This window comes from Myxine glutinosa, chromosome 4 (assembly GCF_964187855.1).
Source record: "Myxine glutinosa chromosome 4, kmMyxGlut1.1, whole genome shotgun sequence".
Taxonomy (NCBI): domain Eukaryota; kingdom Metazoa; phylum Chordata; class Myxini; order Myxiniformes; family Myxinidae; genus Myxine; species Myxine glutinosa.
In genome coordinates this window covers 2,560,284-2,583,127 of record NC_136264.1, presented here as the reverse complement: position 1 = coordinate 2,583,127, position 22,844 = coordinate 2,560,284, and the positions used below count along the sequence as shown (strand labels likewise).

Sequence of the window (22,844 nt, the reverse complement as noted above, 5' to 3'; positions counted from 1 at the left end):
ATGTATGTTTCTATGATGATGTATGTTTTGGTGAAAGTACATAATGTGAATACTAGTAGCAATTTTACAAAAACCATGGCATAATTTCAAATCTTGACCCGAGATGATAATTATGCTACATCATAATTTCCATGTACCAACCTGGGCGGAATCCAAGTGGATTCACTTGACTTGTTACACTTTAATAAACCTTCGAAAAATGTTTCCCATCTCAACAAATTTCCTTTTTTACAAATAGCCATGTGTACATTACGTATTTAACTACAATTTCCTCTGTTTGTTTGGCCTAACTGGCCGCAAAAAATGGCTGCCAGCATGCAGTACCGTTTTTTATCTACCAAGGAAGTGCTCGTCCACACAAGACCTCTACCAAAATGTTGTTTGTAAAAACAAATCTGGGATTTCTGATTACATGGATGCACACTCTCAGGACATTTTCAGGCTGCTGTTAACAATCCACTATGATAAATCAATTCGTTTACCCTGTGTAAATTGTGTATCCTGGGACGTCAGTGTAAGACCTCTCCCAATTTTGACTAATTTTGTACTCCCACATTTTTTTTTTTTTTTTTCTTTGAAGCTCATATCCATAAATAGCTGTTATTCTCATATAAATTCTATCAAAAATGGAATCCCAAGATTACTCCCAATTTTTACTATTAATGAATAGCTGCTCATAACTCAGCAAATCAAATCTTTATTCTCCATCTCCCTTGACAAAAGTGATAATTTTCATAATCAAATTATATTTCTATTTTATTTTACGAATTCTCTCGATATTCGATCCCATCCACATGGAACTATCTATTTTCAGACAAGGCCCACTGTCGGTGTCAACAATCTTGTAAAATTGATACACAAAACAACGACAACAAACACAAACATTGATACACAAAACACACACACACGCAAGCATTATGCATATTTGTTTGCGTTGGAAGCATTATTTACAGATCAGGATGGGTGTCAGTTTTATTTCATTTTCATAAAATTTGTCCTTCAATTTTATAAATGCTAATACGCAAATGGACCAAAAAGTTTATTTTTAGAAAACTCCTATGATGTCACATTGAAATTACCCTTTCAGTTCCCACCATAATTTATCCAAATTTGACTACACACCCATTTGCATGTCAGTCGACCACTGACCTATCAATCATGTGGAACACTAGTCCGAAATTCCCACCTGATCATCATGTGACTCTTGTCACTTGGTTTCAAAAATTTGCAAAGCAATTGTTCCAACTTTGTAAATTTAAAATTTTGTGCCCAACATAAAAGATCCAATTTCGGCATGTGATCAATTAATTACTAATTTGCTTACAAGCAAAAGAAAAAATGAATAATTCTTGCTCCGAAAACCTTTTCAGACACAAGAATCATCGACAGTTATTCATGTTTGTCCAGTAATCTAATCTGTTGAGGCCAATCATCATTTGGGATTTGCCGCAATGAAGGCCTAATCGTTCTCTGAGGTACCGGTAAGCAGTGGTACCCTTGATCTTGGTTTACCCTATGAACTTGTCTTCCTGTTGGTATACGGACATCTTCTTTTCCAATGTTCCATCTGTCCACACTTGAAACACCGGTTTCTGTCGTTGCCTGGTCTGTGCACCTGTGCACTTGTATTGCTGGGCTGCATCTCTACATTCCTGAGTTGCCACTGCAATCTCTCGTTATCTCCTGAAACACGAAAAAATTCTCTGTACCGTCCTTTTTGGGGAGACAAATGGGAATCGGATGGGACAACTGTCACTTTCATTCCTAATTTCGAGGGCAGTTGTGCATTTGTCTCCACCACTGTATCCTGTATCCTTTTTATTTTAAGTTCTAGATCCGTTATCCGTTCTTGCTGTTCCCGTTGTCTGGATTCACCATCCCAAAGATGGAATGCAAGCCAGTCTACCATTAGATTCTGTCTCTCCCTGGCTTTCAATCTTTGTCCCAATCTTTCCAATCGACTTCGCTCAAATGTACCATCTCTTGGAAACTCCTCAGCATTTCCCTTTGTCCACAAATACCAATTCTCGACCTGTCTTATTGCTTCGGCACCATAACGGTCGTACATATGATATGTACAAGTACCTTTTTGTGGAATCTCTAGTTGTCCTTGTGTATTCTTGCAGGCTCCATTTCCCATTCTGCCTTTTATCAAAGTAGCGTTGGATGTGTTGTAGCTTGTTCCTCTCAAGCTTCACTCGTACCTCCAGGAAGGATCTCTCCACCTGTTCAAATGGTGATTTCCAGAGAATTTCTCTCACCTGTGGCTTTTGCACAATCCAATCTCACAGATCAGTATTTGCAGATGAGTCAAAGGGTCAGTATGAAATGGGTGAATTCTCAGGTGTCCGCTCTGTTGAAGGGGAAATCACACAATGGTAACCGCACATATATATCTATATATAAACTCACCACCTTGCTCAATTTTCCAAGGTTGTCTTCACATTGATAATATCTCACAAAGATATCAAAGCTTCTTTCTTGAGACCGCATTTTCATCAATCAAACGATCAATATATTCAATTCAATTTATTCAATTCAATTTATCCAGTTAAATTTATTCAATTAAATTCAATCAATTAGATTTAATCAATCAACAATTCAATCAATTATTCAATTTCAATTAATTCATCAATATTCATCAATAAATCAAATTAATCATTTTGGATGACTCCTTGCATAAGCCCTTTCCCCAATGATGTCAGGACAGGTCCATCCATTGACTGAGATCGAAGCTCATCGGTCGTCACCTCTGGTTCATACCTCATGTCAATTGATGAATCACCGTTCTGTCCTAGGGTCATATCTGACATATTTCCCCATTTTGCCTGGTCTCCACAAATTTTCTTTGCAACCACTAAAGGCAACTCATCCTTCATTCGTGAGACAGCCAAAATGGATGGCAGATATTAAAGTTCATTGGGAAAAATATCTCATCATTTTTCTTTTAATAGTACCCAAAATCTCTTGGCAATATAAATTTCGTAAAACTCCTGAAATAAGACTGTAAAATTCCTTCAATCATGCTAAATTTTGAAACTCCATCGCTTGTAATACCCAATTTATCCCATAGGGCTTGAAAGTTCTTTTCCAAGTTCGTGCAATCATTCTGCATTTGAACCCTATGATATCATTCATAATAATCATCATGATGATTTTATAATCACGGTCCTATCATAATCATCTATTTAAAAACGAACATTTCCTTTATCACCACAGCTATGTGGTATAATCAACAATAGAATAAAACTGTACATAGCAACAGGCTACCTCCTGACCACTTAGTATACCTATTGACAATAAGTCATAACAATATCGAATAATCATTGAACAATTTAAAAATCGCTTCTACTGCTCCAGCCGCAGCATTCGTCATTTTGTCCGCTCATCCGCGTGACCAAAACGAAATAAAGGGAGCTCAAGCATTACACAGCGCTTTTAATGGCGCATGCCATAGGAACTCAACGCAATTTCGACTCGGCCAGAAAAACGAGCAAATTTTGCAGGATGTTAACTGGAATTAGCCGTGAAAATATATACAAAATACACAAAGATACACACCCACAAAAATAAACAACAAAACCCAAACAAAACCAAGGTCGACCATAAATTACACCATTTCAGCATCGTATTGATTGCTGAAATGTTCATGGGTTTATACACACCTTAAAAGAGGTATGCTTTGTGGTGTTGCCCACCTACCATGTTTAATTAAATTACACCATTTCAGCATCGTATTGATTGCTGAAATGTTCATGGGTTTATACACACCTTAAAAGAGGTATGCTTTGTGGTGTTGCCCACCTACCACGTTTAATTAAATTACACCATTTCAGCATCGTATTGATTGCTGAAATGTTCATGGGTTTATACACACCTTAAAAGAGGTATGCTTTGTGGTGTTGCCCACCTACCACGTTTAATTAAATTACATCATTTCAATTAAAAAAAGAAACATCGCTTCTACTGCTCCAGCCGCAGCATTCGTCACTTTGTCTGCTCATCCGCGTGACCAAAACGAAATAAAGGGAGCTCAACCATTACACAGCGCTTTTAATGGCGCATGCCATAGGAACTCAACGCAATTTCAACTCGGCCAGAAAAACGAGCAAATTTTGCAGGATGTTAACTGGAATTAGTCGTGAAAATATATCCAAAATACACAAAAATACACATCCACACAAATAAACAACATTTCTTCCGTTCAACAGAACAAACATTTCCTATATCATGACATGCATGTCTTCAAAATTATATGACCAAGAGAAAAAGTAAAACTAATTAAAACTGCGGGCAGTGATGATCCGGGGACCATACCGCTCCATCCTGATTGGACGGGTGCGTGCTAGAGTCGTTAACAACGACAGTCCAGATCCGATTGTTCAAAATTTCAACTCAATCGATCGAAAAATGAACGCAGGGATGCATTTTAAAGGTGCAGTGGCACTAACTGAGTTGCCACGAACTCCAATATGGCCATCACAAAATATTTTCCTTAATCAATTGGCTCATAGCATAACCAATCTGCAAGTATTTCATCCGAAGATGTATCTCTGAGGAATTTTAATTAAATAAGTCATTTATAAATCAACGAGTTAATTTATTAAATGATTAATCAATAAATCAAAATTTTCCTTGACAGCCACATCACTTGGTCAGTGTCATGTCCAAATATCAGCTTCCTTACTCAAAAGGTGCCTGAGTTAATGTAATGTAATTACTGTAATAAGATTACTGTAATTACTGTAATGATTACTGTAATTACTGTAATTACCGGAACTGTAATTACCTCAGGTAATTACTGTAATGTAATTACTGTAATGTAATAAGAAATGTAATTAATTAAATAAGTACTTCATTAATCGCTAATAATTAAATAACTCGTGAATTCTTATCCGATTTACTTAACATTTGAGTGTCCCCAAAACGTTGGAGCAAAACGTTGCAACAACGAAAGTGAAACGTTGTAGCGACATTGTGGAAACGTCAGCAAAACCCAACATTTGAATGTTCCCAAAACGTTGGAGCAAAACGTTGCAACAACGAAAGTGAAACGTTGTGGCGACGTTGTGGAAACATCAGTAAAACCCGACATTTGAATGTTCCCAAAACGTTGGAGCAAAATGTTGCAACAACGAAAGTGAAACGTTGTGGCGACGTTGTGGAAACGTTAGCAAAACCCAACATTTGAATGTTCCCAAAACGTTCCCAAAAATGTTCTCTCTCTGTCTGTCTCTCTTTCTGTCTGTCTATGTCTCTCTCTGTCTGTCTCTCTCTCTGTCTGTCTCTCTCTCTGTCTGTCTCTCTCTCTGTCTGTCTCTCTCTCTGTCTGTCTCTCTCTCCGTCTGTCTCTCTGTCTGTCTGTCTCTCTCTCTGTCTGTCTCTCTCTCTGTCTGTCTCTCTCTGTCTGTCTATCTCTCTCTCTGTCTGTCTATCTCTCTCTCTCTGTCTGTGGTTCTCTCTGTCTGTCTCTCTCTCTGTCTGTATCTCTCTGTCTGTCTATGTCTCTCTCTGTCTGTCTCTCTGTCTGTCTCTCTCTCTCTGTTATCTCTCTCTCTGTCTGTCTATCTCTCTGTCTGTCTATGTCTCTCTCTGTCTGTGGTTCTCTCTGTCTGTCTATCTCTCTGTCTGTCTATGTCTCTCTCTGTCTGTCTGTCTCTGTCTATCTCTCTCTGTCTGTCTGTCTCTCTCGCTTTCTGTCTCTCTCTGTCTATCTCTCTCTGTCTGTCTGTCTCTCTCTATCTGTCTGAATATCATCTTTATCTCTGTCTGTCTCTATGTCTCTCTCTCTTTCTTTCTGTCTCTCTCTCTCTGTCTCTCTGTCTGTTTATCTCTCTCTGTCTATCTGTCTGTCTGTCTCTCTGTTTATCTCTCTCTCTGTCTGTCTCTCTCTATGTCTTTCTCTCTCCCTGTCTATCTCTTTCTCTCTGTATTAATTTGTTCAACACTGCAAGTTACATGCATTCTCAAATCCATGATCGTGCTGAAAATATCGTGTACGACATTGGGTGGTTTGCCATTGCCTTCCCCAAAGCGCTTAATTATTGTCTTTCATTTAACCGTGAAGCATGTCTGAAAAGCTTACTCATTTTTATTTTATTTAAATCCCCCTAGCCGTTCCAAAATATAAGCACATTGCAATGGGGGAAAATATAAAAGTGCATTTTTCCCATCCAATTTGACTGAGAAAAAATATCTGTATATAATAATTTCTTTGTCCGCCGCCTTAATCGCACACCTTGAGCGGGCAGCTCAGGGGTACGTCTTCAAGTGCTAAACACATGTACCAGCCTTGTACATTCCACGAATCCTGCACCAAATTTTCTCATACTCACTCAAATTAGATCCATTGCACATATCTGTTCATGAAATTTCACAAATGATCACAAGTAATTAATATTGCAATGACCTCTAAACATTCCTAAATCATTCCACTTGTTCAAAGAACGTTCATTTCGCAAGAAAGAGCGGGGGCAAGAGACAGGTAGCCGAAATGGAAATGAGGGACAATGAGGGACAGTGAGGGAGTGTCGGTATGCAATTTTCATCCAATCGCCATCTTCCACAATAATTCTGGACCGGCATGAGATGGCGTTGTCTGTCATTAATTTATATGTTAATCAAACGAGTTTTAGAAATGGCGGGAAAACTGAAAAAAAATTATTTATTTATTTATTTAAAACGGGTGTACACGATTGTACATGTGTACGGACCTTACCGAACCTTACCGAACCGGCAAACAAATCGCCTCATGGTGCACTTCATGAGCCGATTTGCCTGCAGACCAGAGTAAGGCTCTTAACACCCAGCGTATAACGTACGCATCCTCGCAAACACACGAATAATATAATCATTTAAAACGTTCCATCCGTGACTTTTACCTCGGACGGTCGTGACAAAAATACGTTTACACTCCTTGGATTGTCGTTATGTTACCTATATCGCGGCATGTTACCTATATCGCGGGAAGCCCCACACCACCTCCTCAACCATGTATGTACAAGAACTAAACGCAGGTTCGTAGATCATATTTTGGACAAGAATAACAAAGAATAACTTACCTTTTCAGATGTTGTGTCCAAATTGACCCCTATCTGGCTCGCCAAATTGTCGTGGAAGTGGTTTGGGACTCAAGACTCCAATAATCGGAAACAGGTTTTACAAAAGGTCATGACTTTATTAACTAGTTGTTCACTTCATTCAAATACTAATAACTACCGTTAACTCAATGGACCAGATAACTCTATCCGCATAGTCCCTCTTTCTCAGCCGATGTTTCTCCGTAGCGCCGTACTCGTTCATTCCATCGGGCAGGGCTTCTGATAGCAAGTGATCCTGACTCATAGTTTGCTCTGGTTTATATGGGCCTTGTCGCGCTAATCCCTTCTCCGCAAATGCCCCGAGGTCATGCATGCTCGCCCCCCTGCTGGGGAGTTCCTTCACCCTCTTTGCATCCCGATGTCCCAAGTCAATAGTGAAGGCTTGGGAATGTGTGTTAGCCCGGGGCCGTGCTAAAGCTACACAACAGGACTCCCAGCTTCGACAGGGCGAGATGCATTCCTGACATTCTTACGACCACCTGCTCGTACCTTGGTTCGTTACCAGTTCCAACCAATGAGTTACACTGAGTTACACTTCCACACCATCTCTGTCCTTCCTCCCCTACTTGCCCTCCTTCCACTCATAAAAGCAAACGGGCATTTCCACTTCTATCTTTACGTATTTTTTCATTACCTCATCGAAACGGCGGGATATTTAACGCTTTCCCCTCCTCCATCGTGCTATCACCGACTTCACAGAAACCACAACAGAAACAACTCTTACATCTCGAGGCTTGTCATGGTCACCTAAAAAAATAAAAATAACCACCTTTAGAGGCCATTTTTCCCCGCAAAGCGGGGGTTGGCCTTTTTCGGGAACCGTGGTTGTTGTTTTTTTTTTTTGGTCCCCTTTTTGAAGCAATGTTTTACGGCTGGATGCCCTTCCTGACGCCAACCCTTTTTGCCGCCTTTAACGACAAACAGGGAATTACCAGTGAACTGGTACTCAATTAGCCGACCTCAGAAGGATGACAGGCCGAGTCAACCCCCCTGGCGTTAATTCAGCGATCGACCGGGATTCGAACCCAGGATTCTAGGATCCTAAGCCGGCACCCTAGCCGCTAGCCCAACACCAGGGCTATTGTCATGGTCACCTGTCAATCACAATTCCATGAGATTATCTGACACCCAGTGGAATTGCAACTCAAGTGACCATGAGCAACCTAAGTTTGCCTATAAACGGCCGTAATATGTGGCAGGTTTGTGAAACAAATTGTGCATTTTGTGGTAAAAGCACCAAATTTGGCGTAGATCATGTTTGACATGTACTAAATGATTTCAGATATCGCGTTTCATCTAAATTGTGTCGCATATCTGCCCCACTGTAAACCATTTACACATCGTCTTACTGGTTCATGTCTTACTGTTGTTCATATTGTGTTGTTTATTTTATTTTGTATTTTCTGTTTAGGTGCGAGATGGAAGAGAATAACGTACCCTGTGTTTCTGGCAACGGCAGCTGCCTCACTTTGCTACCCGAAGAAAGCCGTTACATTATCACAGGTACAAAGTTGTTTTTAAGAATTGCTTCCTTTTTGTAGACAAAGTCCAGGCTCATGGAAGAGCCAGGACATAGAAAGGATCAAAACACAAGAGAACAAAAATTAAAGTAGAAAACATGGGTGGCGGAAGGGAGTGTGAGGACACCAACCGCAGGGTGGAGGGACAAAATAGATAGGAGACAGAAAAATAGGGATTGTGAGAATAATGAGGGGTACGGGAGTACTCACTAGTTGGACAAGATGGATGTAGAAGCAGATGCCCGGGAAGGAAAAACTGAAAATTTGGAAAGAGGTGGGCTTGGGGTTGAGGTGGTGGGGCTGTTAACGGTGGTAAAGAATATCATGGTTTTGGAGGGGGGATGCTGGTGGTGAACAGCAATGAAGATAATGTGGAAGTTCCTTCCGCATGCAGGAGAAAAAGAGGGACAAATGAGTGGAGGTGAGCGGTGATTCTGGGTTTTGGGATTTTCACCAGAAGTGGGTTGCTTAACTTAAGGAGACCGCCGTCTGGTGGCTGAGCAAGGTGTGAGGCAGGGGCACCAACCCAGAGAGGAGAGAAATCGTCCATAAAGCTGTGCATGAAGGCCTTGTAGGTGGATAAGAGTTAATTTGAGCCAAAGAAGGACCTTGTATGGGTTGTTGGATTTATTATCCATAACTTGCACCACCATCTGAGGTTATCCCCCATCCAAAGCCATGATATTTTCTACACCTGTTAAACCATCCCTGCCCATCTAAAACTTTGGCTCATGTATCCATGTTGTCCACCCCTTGCGTTCTCCCCTAACCCTCATCAATACCTGCATCCTTTGTTTGTCCTTCTCCCTCCGCCCTGCTATTGGCATTTCCCCTTTCTCCTGCTTTTCCCTTTGTTATGTTGTGTCCTGATCTGTTCCATATCCTGGCTCTTCAATGAGCATTAGACCATGTATGTATAAAAGAAAACCCCAAAAAACTTGAGGGTTATGAGATAGGTCTATCAGGATTCCGTCCACAAACTCTCAACTGGACCACCTTTTGTGTCAATACCTGTTCGGCCAACTATGATTTTCCTTTTGGCTTTAACCTATGACTCTATATGTTATTATTTTTGTGGTGTGATGCAGGGAGCAGGGGAGGCGGTACAGAGGGGTGTGAAAAATGTGGACAATTTCTGGAAGGGGAACCGGGCAAGACCCACAAATGAACAGGCAAGTGACTGGTTTTGGGGAGAACGCACATTGACCTTTTGAGTTAATCAAAGTGTCTTTAAAAACAACACGTAATGATTTGGGTCTTGCTGAGGTCATTGTTATTCAATAGTGAAGAATACAGTTTAAAGGATTCCCAAAATGTTCTTTAGTGCCTTTTTGATTTCCATAAAATGGTTGAAAATAATTTGAATATGGAAACGTAAACTATTATTTGAGTTACCATATTTTCATGGAAATAAGCATAACTAGAACGCCACTCAGTATAGCGCATACTCCCGCCGTGGGTGGCCGCTGCTGAGCCCAATGGTAAAATTCCAATGGTAAAAAATTCCTGGATCCGGAATAATATCCTGAGCTTCACCAAAAACTAATCAATTCTTCCTTATCCCAAGGGCAGTCATCCCACCAACTTTCATCCAAATCCGTTCAGAACTTTTCCAGATATCTTGTACACACACACACACACACACACACACACACTCACACACACACACACACACACACACACACACACACACACACACGTGGACACGATCGAATGCATTACTCCCTGGTGGGAGTAATAATGAGGTTATAAGTTTAAAAAAAAAAAAAAGTTCCAAAAATTCCAACTGCAGGCTACACTCGTTTGTGGGTTATACGGTACAGTATGTTACCATACGGCACATGACTCACCCACAGGGGACTATTATTGGAAAAGGGTGGGCTTTGGGTTGAGGTGGTGGGTGGGGTTGTCACCGTAAATTCTCAAGGAGATTCAAAAAGAGGCAGTTTTTTTTGTTTTTTTTTGGCAAGTTCAATTGTAATCTTCTTGTTATAATAGAGCAAACATGCATGGTTATGTTTGTATATTCGTGACCAAAACGTCTTCAAATAAAATTAACACCCAAAACACAGTTTGTGAACTCTTACTTACGTACTGCTGGGATATACCTTTTGACCCTTTAGACTGCCGAGACCCCTCAGACCTCTGACGACCCTTTAAAACCCCATAATACCCAAAATATCCTTGAATGAATGAATGATCGTTTTAAGGCCATTTTCCCCGCTAGAGCGGGGGTTAGCCTTGCGGGCCCCATGACAATCATGGTTCCCTGTTTGAGGCAATGTTTTTATGGCCGGATGCCCTTCCTGACACCAACCCTTAGTCGCCTCTTACGATGCGCAGGGATACGGTGTACCTATTCTAAACCGGGGTACACACCGGGATCATTCATCCCAGCAAGCTGGTACTCAATTTGCCGACCTCGGAAGGATGACAGGCTGAGTCAACCCCACTGGTGTTGATTTAGCGATCGACCGGGATTCGAACCCAGGACCTTTGGATCCCAAGTCGGCACCCTAACCGCTAAGCCAACACCAGGCTACCCAAAATATCCTTAAAGACTGCAAATACCCAAAATACCACAAAGGTATTTTCGCTCTTTCACGAGCCTCGATCTTGTATACAAAAAAAAAAAAAAAAAAAAAAAAAAAAACCCTGAATGCCCATAATACCACAAATACCGAAAAGGCCCTGAAGACCCCGAAGCCCCAAAATACCGCCAAGACCGAAAAGACGCAGAAGACCCATGTAATCATGTTTCCATAGCATTGTAATTAATAGACGTACTCTGCTTTTAATTGGACGTAATTCATCAACGTAGCTAGGTTTCTATAGTACGGTATGTAATTAATAGACGTATTCAAGTTTCGATGATATCTTTTTTTATTATAATGGAGCAAACGTATGCGGTTATTATGTATGCATATTTGAAACCAAAATGTCTTCTTCTTCAAATCCTCTTTAACAATTCCATCGTGTTATTACCTCAGCCACCAAAGGTGGATGGAGGTTATGTTTTCACCCCTGTCTGTTTGGCTGTCCGTTTGTCTGTGAACAAAATATATCAAAGTTGTGGACGGATTCGGACGAAATTTGGCAGAGGTGTAGCGTAGGTTACAAGGATGAAATGATTAGATTTTGGTGAAGATCTGGATTTGGATCCGGCTACTAGAATTTTTAAAGTGATTCTTCACCAGTGTGACGTTACCAATTTTAGGTGATGGGGCCAAAAACGATACATAGCAGGATATCTCAAAAAGTTGGTGGACCTATGTCTGACATATATAGACATAGGGTGTCTGACGAGGACTATTCGACACTGTCACCACCACTAACCACCATTCCCGCCATCCCTCAAGCCCTGAGAAAGCAGACATGCCTATCCCTCTGAAACGACGTGTGGTGAGGCACGCGGGGCGCGCCGAGGCATGCTAGTATCTACAACTCGGTGAAGTACCCAGTATTGCCCGGGAAATTCAATGCAATATGTATTGAAATATCAAAGAATCGAAAATATCTTGGTAACCCAAAGGCAGATCACTTGCATGCAACAGATGGAGAGCATGAACACTGTGGTGTTGTAATGAATCTGGCGGCACAATGTGCCATAAATGGTCATTTACAGAGACATCTCTATTAGTGCGAGTGAAGCCACCTGAAGTGCTACAGCAGGCATCATACTAATCTTCGTGGCACGGTAGATTAAAGTTAAAAAGGATCACACCATGCCGATCTTCGTGATGCGGTAGATTAAAGTTTAAAAAGCAACAGATGGATCATACCGTGCCGATCTTCGTGATGCGGTAGATTGAAAAAAAAAAAAAGCAACAGACAGATCTTACCATACCGATCGTCGTGACATGGTAGATTAAAGTTATAAAAGCAACAAACGGATCACACCGTGCCAATCTTCATGACGTGGTAGATTCAAGTTAAAAAAGCAAGAAACAGATCATACTATGCCAATCTTCGTGACACGGTAGATTAAAGTTAAAAAGGATCACACCATGTCAATCTTCGTGATGCGGTAGATTAAAGTTTAAAAAGCAACAGATGGATCATACCATGTCGATCTTCATGATGCGGTAGATTAAAGTTTAAAAAGCAACAGATGGATCATACCATGTCGATCTTCATGATGCGGTAGATTAAAGTTTAAAAAGCTACAGATGGATCATACCGTGCCGATCTTCGTGATGCGGTAGATTAAAGTTTAAAAAGCTACAGATGGATCATACCGTGCCGATCTTCGTGATGCGGTAGATTAAAAAAAAAAAAAAACCAACAGACAGATCTTACCATACCGATCGTCGTGACGTGGTAGATTAAAGTTATAAAAGCAACAAACGGATCACACCGTGCCAATCTTCATGACGTGGTAGATTCAAGTTAAAAAAGCAAGAAACGGATCATACTATGCCAATCTTCGTGACACGGTAGATTAAAGTTAAAAAGGATCACACCATGTCGATCTTCATGATGCGGTAGATTAAAGTTTAAAAAGCAACAGATGGATCATACCGTGCCGATCTTCGTGATGCGGTAGATTAAAGTTTAAAAAGCTACAGATGGATCATACCGTGCCGATCTTCGTGATGCGGTAGATTAAAATAAAAAAAAAACCAACAGACAGATCTTACCATACCGATCGTCGTGACGTGGTAGATTAAAGTTATAAAAGCAACAAACGGATCACACCGTGCCAATCTTCATGACGTGGTAGATTCAAGTTAAAAAAGCAAGAAACGGGTCATACTATGCCAATCTTCGTGACACGGTAGATTAAAGTTAAAAAGGATCACACCATGTCGATCTTCATGATGCGGTAGATTAAAGTTTAAAAAGCAACAGATGGATCATACCATGTCGATCTTCATGATGCGTTAGATTAAAGTTTAAAAAGCAACAGATGGATCATACCATGTCGATCTTCGTGATGCGGTAGATTAAAGTTTAAAAAGCTACAGATGGATCATACCGTGCCGATCTTCGTGATGCAGTAGATTAAAGTTTAAAAAGCTACAGATGGATCATACCGTGCCGATCTTCGTGATGCGGTAGATTAAAGTTTAAAAAGCTACAGATGGATCATACCGTGCCGATCTTCGTGATGCGGTAGATTAAAGTTTAAAAAGCAACAGATGGATCATACCATGTCGATCTTCGTGATGCGGTAGATTAAAGTTTAAAAAGCTACAGATGGATCATACCGTGCCGATCTTCGTGATGCGGTAGATTAAAGTTTAAAAAGCTACAGATGGATCATACCGTGCCGATCTTCGTGATGCGGTAGATTAAAGTTTAAAAAGCTACAGATGGATCATACCGTGCCGATCTTCGTGATGCGGTAGATTAAAGTTTAAAAAGCAACAGATGGATCATACCATGTCGATCTTCGTGATGCGGTAGATTAAAGTTTAAAAAGCTACAGATGGATCATACCGTGCCGATCTTCGTGATGCGGTAGATTAAAGTTTAAAAAGCAACAGATGGATCATACCATGTCGATCTTCGTGATGCGGTAGATTAAAGTTTAAAAAGCAACAGATGGATCATACCATGTCGATCTTCGTGATGCAGTAGATTAAAGTTTAAAAAGCTACAGATGGATCATACCGTGCCAATCTTCGTGATGCGGTAGATTGAAAAAAAAAAAAGGAACAGACAGATCTTACCATACCGATCTTCGTGACGTAGTAGATTAAAGTTATAAAAGCAACAAACGGATCACACCGTGCCAATCTTCATGACGTCGTAGATTCAAGTTAAAAAAGCAAGAAACAGATCATACTGTGCCAATCTTCATAACATGGTAGATTAAAGTTAAAAAGGATCACACCATGTCAATCTTCGTGATGCGGTAGATTAAAGTTTAAAAAGCATTAGATGGATCATACCATGCCGATCTTCATGACGCGGTAGATTAAAGTTTTAAAATCCACAGATTTTGTTTTTTTTTTTTTTTTTTTTTTTTTTTTTTTTTTTTTTTTTTTTTGTATACAATATCGAGGCTCGTGAAAGAGCGAACATTAATCACATGAACACACAGAAAGACAAACCGACACATAAAACATATAACATAGCGAGCGGTAGACAAGATGGGGAGAGAGGGGGAAGGACACAAACACAACATTTGAGAGCAGGGACCGAGAGACATGGAGACATCGAGAGATCTGAGAGAGGGCGAGGGCTTTGGGGGGGGGGGGCGTGGGAAGGGGGCAGTGGGAGAGGTATAAAACATATGGACACTGCCAGGACTTCCAGGAAAGAAGTTGGAATTTCAAACAAGGTGGATCTGGGGTGAATTAGCGGGGGTAGAAAAGATCAAGGTTTTGGATGGGGGAAGATAAGAGATGGTGGTGAACAGCTGTTTTAAAGACCTGGAGGGAGGAGTGGGATTGAAGGGAGTGAGGGAGTTTGTTCCAGAGGCGGGAGAAAAGAGGAATGAAAGAGTGAAGGTGAGCGGAGAGCCGAGATTTCGGCAGTTTAACCATCAGAGGGTTGCTGGCAGATCTTGTGCGACCTTTAGGAATATTTGGGGGACAGAGCACAGAGAGAGCTGGGGGTGCAAGGCCGGAGAGGAGTCGGTAGAAGACAGAAAGACCACCTACCTGCCTGCGGTGAGTGAGTGAAAGGCCCTCAGAGATAGCTTCATCGCGGGAGATTCCAATAATTCTGAAAGCTTTGGTTTCAACAGCGTGAAGCCGAGCTAGGTGTGAGGCAGGAGCACCGGCCCATAGGGGAGAACAGTATTCCATTGAGCTGCGGATGAAAGCCTTGTATGTGGTGAGGAGCTCAGGTGTGCCGAGGAAGGACTTCGCATGACGGAGGATGCCCAGTCGGCGACTGGCTTTGGAGGCCAGCTTGGAAATGTGGTTTTCCCAAGAAAGATCATGGCAGATAGTGAGACCCAAAATCTTGAGCGACAGAACTTCTTGGAGAGGATTGTTGAGAAAGTAGATGGGAGGGTTGTCCAGTCGATCTTTTCGGAGAGACATAGTAAGAGTGTGAGATTTGTCAGGATTGAAAGACATGTTCCACTTGTTTGACCAGTCTGTGATTTTGTCCAGGTCTTCAGAGAGTGAGGAGGCAGCAGACTGCCGATCTGAGGGAAGAGGAATGGAGCGGCAGAGAGTGGAGTCATCAGCAAAGAGATAGAGAGGATTTTCGAGAGAGTCAGAGAGATCATTGATGAAGACTAGAAAAAGCACGGGGCCCAGAACACTGCCTTGGGGAACTCCAGCCTGAACAGGAAGAGGAGATGAGAGAAACCCATTCAGGGCCACACGTTGACGACGACTAGAGAGGAAGTCCGCCAGCCATGCGTGGAGATTTCCATGGATACCAAAGGAGGAGAGTTTGGTGAGCAGAGCGGGGTGCCAGACCGTGTCGAAGGCACGTGATATGTCGAGGGAGACAGCTCTAATTTCCTGTTTGGCATTGAGGACCTCCATCCATTGTTGAGACAGCAGAAGCAGCATGTCCAGAGTAGAGTGACCTGGTCTGAAACCAAATTGATGATCAGAGATCAAGCCATTGGAGAAGAGGAAAGATTTCATATCAGAAGCAATGATGGATTCCATGACTTTGCTGATAATTGGGAGAAGGCTGATTGGTATGATGGATCATACCGTGCCGATCTTCGTGACTCGGTAGATTCAAGTTATAAAAGCAACAAACGGATCACACCGTGCCAATCTTCATGACGTGGTGGATTCAAGTTAAAAAAGCAAGAAACAGATCATACTGTGCCAATCTTCCTGACACGGTAGATTAAAGTTTTAAAAAAGCAACAAACGGATCATACCATGCCGATATTCGTGATGCGGTAAATTAATGTTTAAAAAAAGCAACAAACGGATCATACCATGCTGATCTTCGTGACGCGGTAGATTAAAGTTAAAAAAGCAACGGATGGATTATACCGTGCTGATCTTCGTGACGTGGTAAATTGAAGTTTAAAAAAGCAATAAACGGATCATACTGTGCCAATCTTCATGATGTGGTAGATTAATGTTAAACTAGAACGTCACTCTTCGAAGTCACTATGTCGACTGATATGCCTCCGCCCACATTATTACATCATTATAATACTTGTATCAAGTTTGATTTAAATCCATTCAGCTGTGCCCAAGTTAGCACATTTTTACCTGACATGACCTCTGACCTTTGATTTATTGACCCCAAAATTTACTCGGTTCATGTTCACATCATTATACATACCTATACCAAGTTTTAATTTAAATCCCTTCAGCTGTTCTCATATTTTTACCTCACATTACCTTTGGCCCTTGACCTCAGAACCCCCAAAATTGAATCAGTTGATCTTTACAACATTATACAAACCTGTACCAAGTTTGAATTAGATCACTTCAGCTGTTGTCAAGCTATAGACCAATTACAGATTTGACCTTTGACCTTTGACCCAAAAATGTAATCACTTAATCTTTACAATATTATACATACCCGTACCAAGTTTGAATTTAAACCCTTTAGCCATTCTAAAGTTATAGACCTATGATGGACTTTGACCTTTAACCTTTAACCTTTGACCTCTTGAACCCAAAATCTAATCAGTTAATAGTTACATCATTATACATATCTGCAACAAGTTTGAGTTAGATCACTTCAGCCATTCTCAAGTTATAGACCTATTACAGACTTTGACCTTTGACCAATGACCCCAAAATCTAATCACTTAATCTTTACAACATTATACAAACCTGCACCAAGTTTGATTTAGATCACTTCAGCTGTTGTCGAGCTATAGACCAATTACAGATTTGACCTTTGACCCCAAAATCGAATCACTTCATCTTTAGGATATTATACATACGTGTACCAAGGTTGAATTGGATCACTTCAGCCGTTCTCAAGTTATAGACCTATTACAGATTGGACCTTTGACCTTTGACCCTAAAATCTAATCGGTTAATCTTTACATCATTATACATGCCTGTACTAAGTTTGAATTCGATAACTTCAGCCGTTCTCAAGTTATACACCTATTACAGACTTTGACCTTTTACCTCTTGACCCCAAAATCTAATCGGTTCATCGTTACATAATTCTGCATAAGTGTACCAAATTTGGTCAGAATCCCATTACTGGTTCACAAGTTATCGCGGTAACAGTATTTTTACCTAACATGACCTCTGACCTTTACCCTTTGACCTCGTGACCACAAAATATAATCAGTTCAACGTTACCTCATTATACATATCTGTGCCAAGTTTGACTAAGATGCCTTCAGCCGTTCTCAAGTTATCGCGGTAACGAAAACCTATCACGGACAGACGGACAGCCGGACGGACAACCTGAAAACATAATGCCTCCGGCGACTTCATCGGCGGAGGCATAAAAAGAAACAGACAGATCATACCGTGCCGTGGTAGATTCAAGTTAAAAAAGCAACGGATTGGTCATACAGTGCCGATCTTCGTGATGAGGTAGATTTAATGTCCAGTATTGTATTATATGGTTGATTTAATGTCTGGTATTGTATTACATGGTTGATTTAATGTCCAGTATTGTATTATATTGTTGATTTAACGTCCGTTATTGTATTATATGGTTGATTTAATGTCCAGTATTTTATTATATGGTTGATTTGATGCCTGGTATTGTATCATATGGTTGATTTAATGTCCAGTATTGTATTATATGGTTGATATAATGTCCAGTATTGTATTATATGGTTGATTTAATGTCCAGTATTGTATTATATGGTTGATTTAATGTCCAGTATTGTATTAAATGGTTGATTTAATGTCCAGTATTGTAATATATGGTTGATTTAATGTCCAGTATTGTATTATATGGTTGATTTGATGCCTGGTATTGCATTATATTGTTGATTTAATGTCCAGTATTGTATTATATGGTTGATTTAATGTCCAGTATTGTATTATATGGTTGATTTAATGTCCAGTATTGTATTATGTGGTTGATTTAATGTCCAGTATTGTATTATATGGTTGATTTAATGTCTGGTATTATATTGTATATATGGTTGATTTAATGTCCAGTATTGTATTATATGGTTGATTTAATGTCAAGTATTGTATTATATGGTTGATTTAATGTCCAGTATTGTATTATATGGTTGATTTGATGTCTGGTATTGTATGGTATGGTTGATTCAAGGTCTAGTATTGTATTATATGGTTGATACAAGGTCTAGTATTGTATTATATTGTTGTGTGACTACCCTTGGTAAATACCGTAGGGTAGCACGGAAGGCCAAACGCAAGCTTTAACTCGGAGGCGATGATCAAATTGCGGACTTTATCTATGCGGGGGAATAAAGGGGAGGGGAGGAAGCTGAAGAGCTTACCTATGGTCCCGCCGGCAGTTCCTGTACCTGCAGAAAGTAACTCGAACAAAAACCGGGTTTAGAAATGTACAAATAATAACAGGTTTATCAAAACGGAATGCCGGTAACAAGAAACACGACGATAACACTAAATTCCTAAACGGGATCCTCCACACCAGACTTAAACACGGACGAAGGGATAAAATAATGTTGGAAAATAATGGTGTGATTATTTAATCTACTTAGCTCAGATTGGCTGATGTATCTCGCCAGGAAGGATGTCCACCCCAAGCGTGCGGATGCGTCCGGATGCGGCTCTGTGCTCGGCAGTAAGGAAGGCCACAGGCTGCTCGTTCGTGCCCTGCTAGGCCTCGCCAGGCATCTCGCTCACCCCGGCCTCATCACGCTGCAGTGGCAAGATGCGCCCGTCCACGCGTCGTCCGCACGGAGAACCGCAGTTCCCAGGCTGCGGCTCATCCCGTTGCCTCTGCACATCTCCCGTTGGCATCTTCGACACGGTCGGTCCAAGCACAAGAGCGCGAGGGAGAAGAAGCAAGGGAGCAAGAGGTCGTCGAGAGCAAAAGGCAAGAGAGAGAAGAAGAGAAGGCAAGATAGAAAATGTTGGACCGAGAGTTATTTTAACGTCGGGTCGTCACGTCATCGGCGCTTCTCCGATCAGTGCAGTCCAACCCCACAGGCTCAGCTCTCCACCAATCAACGCGCAGTCCGCCTTCTGACGTCGTCTGTCGTGCCTTGCCAATGGTGTGATGCTTCTTGCTCCTCCTTCTCCAATCGGTGGGTGCCCTCTTGCTTCGCCCTGGCCAATCACGGCTCCTCGGGGCGTGTCCTCGGCCTGCCCGAGCTATGTGTGGCGATTTAGATGGTGGTATCCGTCGGCTCAGAACTGGCTTACGGTTGGTTTTATTGTTATTATTTAGTTCAATCTATTGGCAATTCCTACCAGTGTCTACGGTATGGTGCCAAAAGAGAAAAAGGATGTAAATTGCTGAGTTTTGATGAACAGGGGAATTAACATAATCCCTATAACCAGTTAACATGCCCCATTCCTCGTAATGGGGACAAATATACAACTTCATCCGACATTCGGGCGAAACAGGTCCTCCACTTATTACATGGTGGTGGTGGTTCTTCTTCATGACAGTTGGAGCATGCCTGCACAAATCTACCTGGTCTAAAGTATCTCTACCCCACCGACATAACGATATGATTGATTTAATGTCCAGTTGTAGCGGTTACCTTATTCACATGTCGTGGTTACCTTATTCACATGTAGCGGTTACCTTATTCGCATGTAGCGGTTACCTTATTCGCATGTGGCGGTTACCTTATTTGGTCACAATCCACGTGCACGGGCCTGTGGGGCTTTTGGTTGTGTGGATGTGACGTACGCGCGGTTGTTGGAGCCACGCCCTCCGAAGAGGGTTTTGGCTTTATAAAAGCTGTACGAGTTCCGTTCGCGATATCAGTGCTGGAGATTTCTGTTCGAATAAACGAGCTTTGAACCCTACGAAATGGCCTCGTCTTCTCGTCTTCAGCAACTCCTAAACTGGTGACCCTAGCTGCCCCCGAACGGATTCGGGGGCTGCAAAGGAACACGGCAAGCGCGCCCTGGCCAGGGAAGCCACCTTAACTGGTGACCCCGGCTTCTCCCGAACGGATTCGGGCGCTGCAAACGAACGTGGAAATCGCAGTTTCGATCGACCTGCCGGAGTTTTGCAAACGTTTTCGGGGGCTTCCAACGAGCATGGCGACACCTACACTGGTGACCCCGGCTGCTCCCGAACGGATTCGGGGGCTTCAAACGAACATGGCAAATGCAGTTTCGATCGAACTGCCGGAGTTTGGGGAACGACGGGCGGCCATGTGGTTCGCGCGCACGGCGCTCGGCTCCTCCTCTGCGACCAGAGGGGCGAGCCTGCTCCAGGATACTCGGAAGGAACGCAGTTACGAGACGTGGGTGGCACTGCTGCTCATCTCCTGCGCGCACTGACATTGGCGGCACGGCTGCTTTGTCATCTTCGCGCGCACAGCTGCTCGTAACTTCACGCGCAATGCGCGTGGCACCTCCTCTGCGAACAGAGGGGTGCACCTTCTTTAGGATCCTCCGACGAGACATGGGTGGCACTGCTGCTCATCTACTGCACGCGCACTGACCCGAGCAGCACGGCTGCTCGTCACCTTCGCGCGCACTGACCCGAGCAGCACGGCTGCTCGTCACCTTCCTGCGCACTGACCCGGGCAGCACGGCTGTCCGTGAACTTCGCGTGCACTGCGCGCGACACCTCCTCTGCGAACAGAAGGGTGCGCTTCCTCCAGGATCCTCCGATGGGATGCGGGTGGCACTGCTGCTCGTAACTTCGCGCACACAGGCCGAGTACTGCTGCTCGTAGCCTTCGCGTGCACTACGGCCAAGCACCTCTGCGACCAGAGCGGTGAGCTTTCTCCAACAAGCACTGCTCGTCCCCTTCGCGCAACTACATACTACAACTACAACTTGCGAAAACTCTACAACGACAGCTACAGCTCGCATGCAGAAAGCTGCAACTCACGCAACTACTACTCCTACTCTGCATCCTCGGGAGACCCGCGAGGAACCTCGGCAGCCTCCCCCGAGGCCTTGACCAGCCCCTCGGTTGGCTCGACCCCTTTTCGCGCGCACCGAGGCCGAGCACTGCTCGAGCCTTCTCGGCACTGCCGAGCGCGCCCGCGAACTGCAACCTCGGGAGGCCCGTGAGGAACCACGTCAGCCTCCCCCGAGGCCTTGACCAGCCCCTCGGTCGGCTCAACCCCACGGTGGCGTTTTTTCGCGCGGACCGAGGCCGAGCACTGCTCGAGCCTTCTCGGCACTGCCGAGCGCGCCCGCAAACTACATGCACGCACGTGCGAGTGCATTCTGGGGGGTGGAGGGGGGGGCGCATGTAGCGGTTACCTTATTCACATGTCGCGGTTACCTCATTCACATGTAGCGGTTACCTTATTCGCATGTCACAGTTACCTTATTCGCATGTCGCGGTTAACTTATTCGCATGTGGCGGTTACCTTATTTGCATGTAGCGGTTACCTTATTTGGTCATAATCCACGTGCACGGGCCAGTGGGGCTTTTGGTTGTGTGGACGTGACATACGCGCGGTTGTTGGAGCTACGCCCTCCCAAGAGGGTTTTGGCTTTATAAAAGCTGTACGAGTTCCGTTCGCGATATCAGTGCTGGAGATTTCTGTTCGAATAAACGAGCTTCGAACCCTATGAAATGGCCTCGTCTTCTCGGCTTCCGCAACTCCTAAACAGTCGTCCTTCTTGTATTATATGGTTGATTTAATGTCCAGTATTGTATTATATGGTTGAGTCAAGGTCCAGTGTTGTATTATATGGTTGATTTAATGTCTGGTATTGTATTATATGGTTGATTTAATGTCTGGTATTGTATTATATGGTTGATTTAATATCTGGTATTGTATTATATGGTTGATTTAATGTCTGGTATTGTATTATATGGTTGATTAAATGTCTGGTATTGCAAAACATGGTTTATTGAAGGTTTATTTTATTTTTTTGTTTTTCTTTCCATAGGACGTTGGTGTTGGAGAAAATGCTGTATCTCAGAAGTTTGCGTCGGATTCATCACCAGGCAGGAACCATTTTGGATCCTAAACTGTTTTAAATGCTACACACTACCCATAATATGGTGCCTGAACTGTGTTTTCAGATTTGTCCTTGTGTTGGCACTCAAGGGCTCCCCTAAACACTTTATCTTTATCGACTGTGAAGTGTTTGATGATGGAAGGGAAGTGGTGTGAGAATGGTGAAGAGTAGGCAGGGACAGAAATACAAGTTTGTGTGGCAAGGGTGCCCAGAGGGTGTGAATGGTGTTGGTGTCCTGTTTTCTGAGG

At 42.7% G+C, this 22,844-nt stretch overlaps 1 protein-coding gene across 2 annotated transcripts in view; it reads left to right on the top strand.

Annotated features, from left to right (window-relative positions):
- The window catches only part of LOC137424386 (MICOS complex subunit MIC27), a 42,988-nt gene that overhangs the window by 16,396 nt on the left and 3,748 nt on the right, over positions 1-22,844 (top strand). For both annotated transcript variants that reach the window (XM_068111788.2, XM_068111789.2), the window contains exons 6-8: positions 8,512-8,603; positions 9,709-9,792; positions 22,525-22,582. In XM_068111788.2, the coding sequence (XP_067967889.2) occupies positions 8,512-8,603; positions 9,709-9,792; positions 22,525-22,582 (234 nt within the window). The remainder of the gene's footprint in view (positions 1-8,511; positions 8,604-9,708; positions 9,793-22,524; positions 22,583-22,844) is intronic.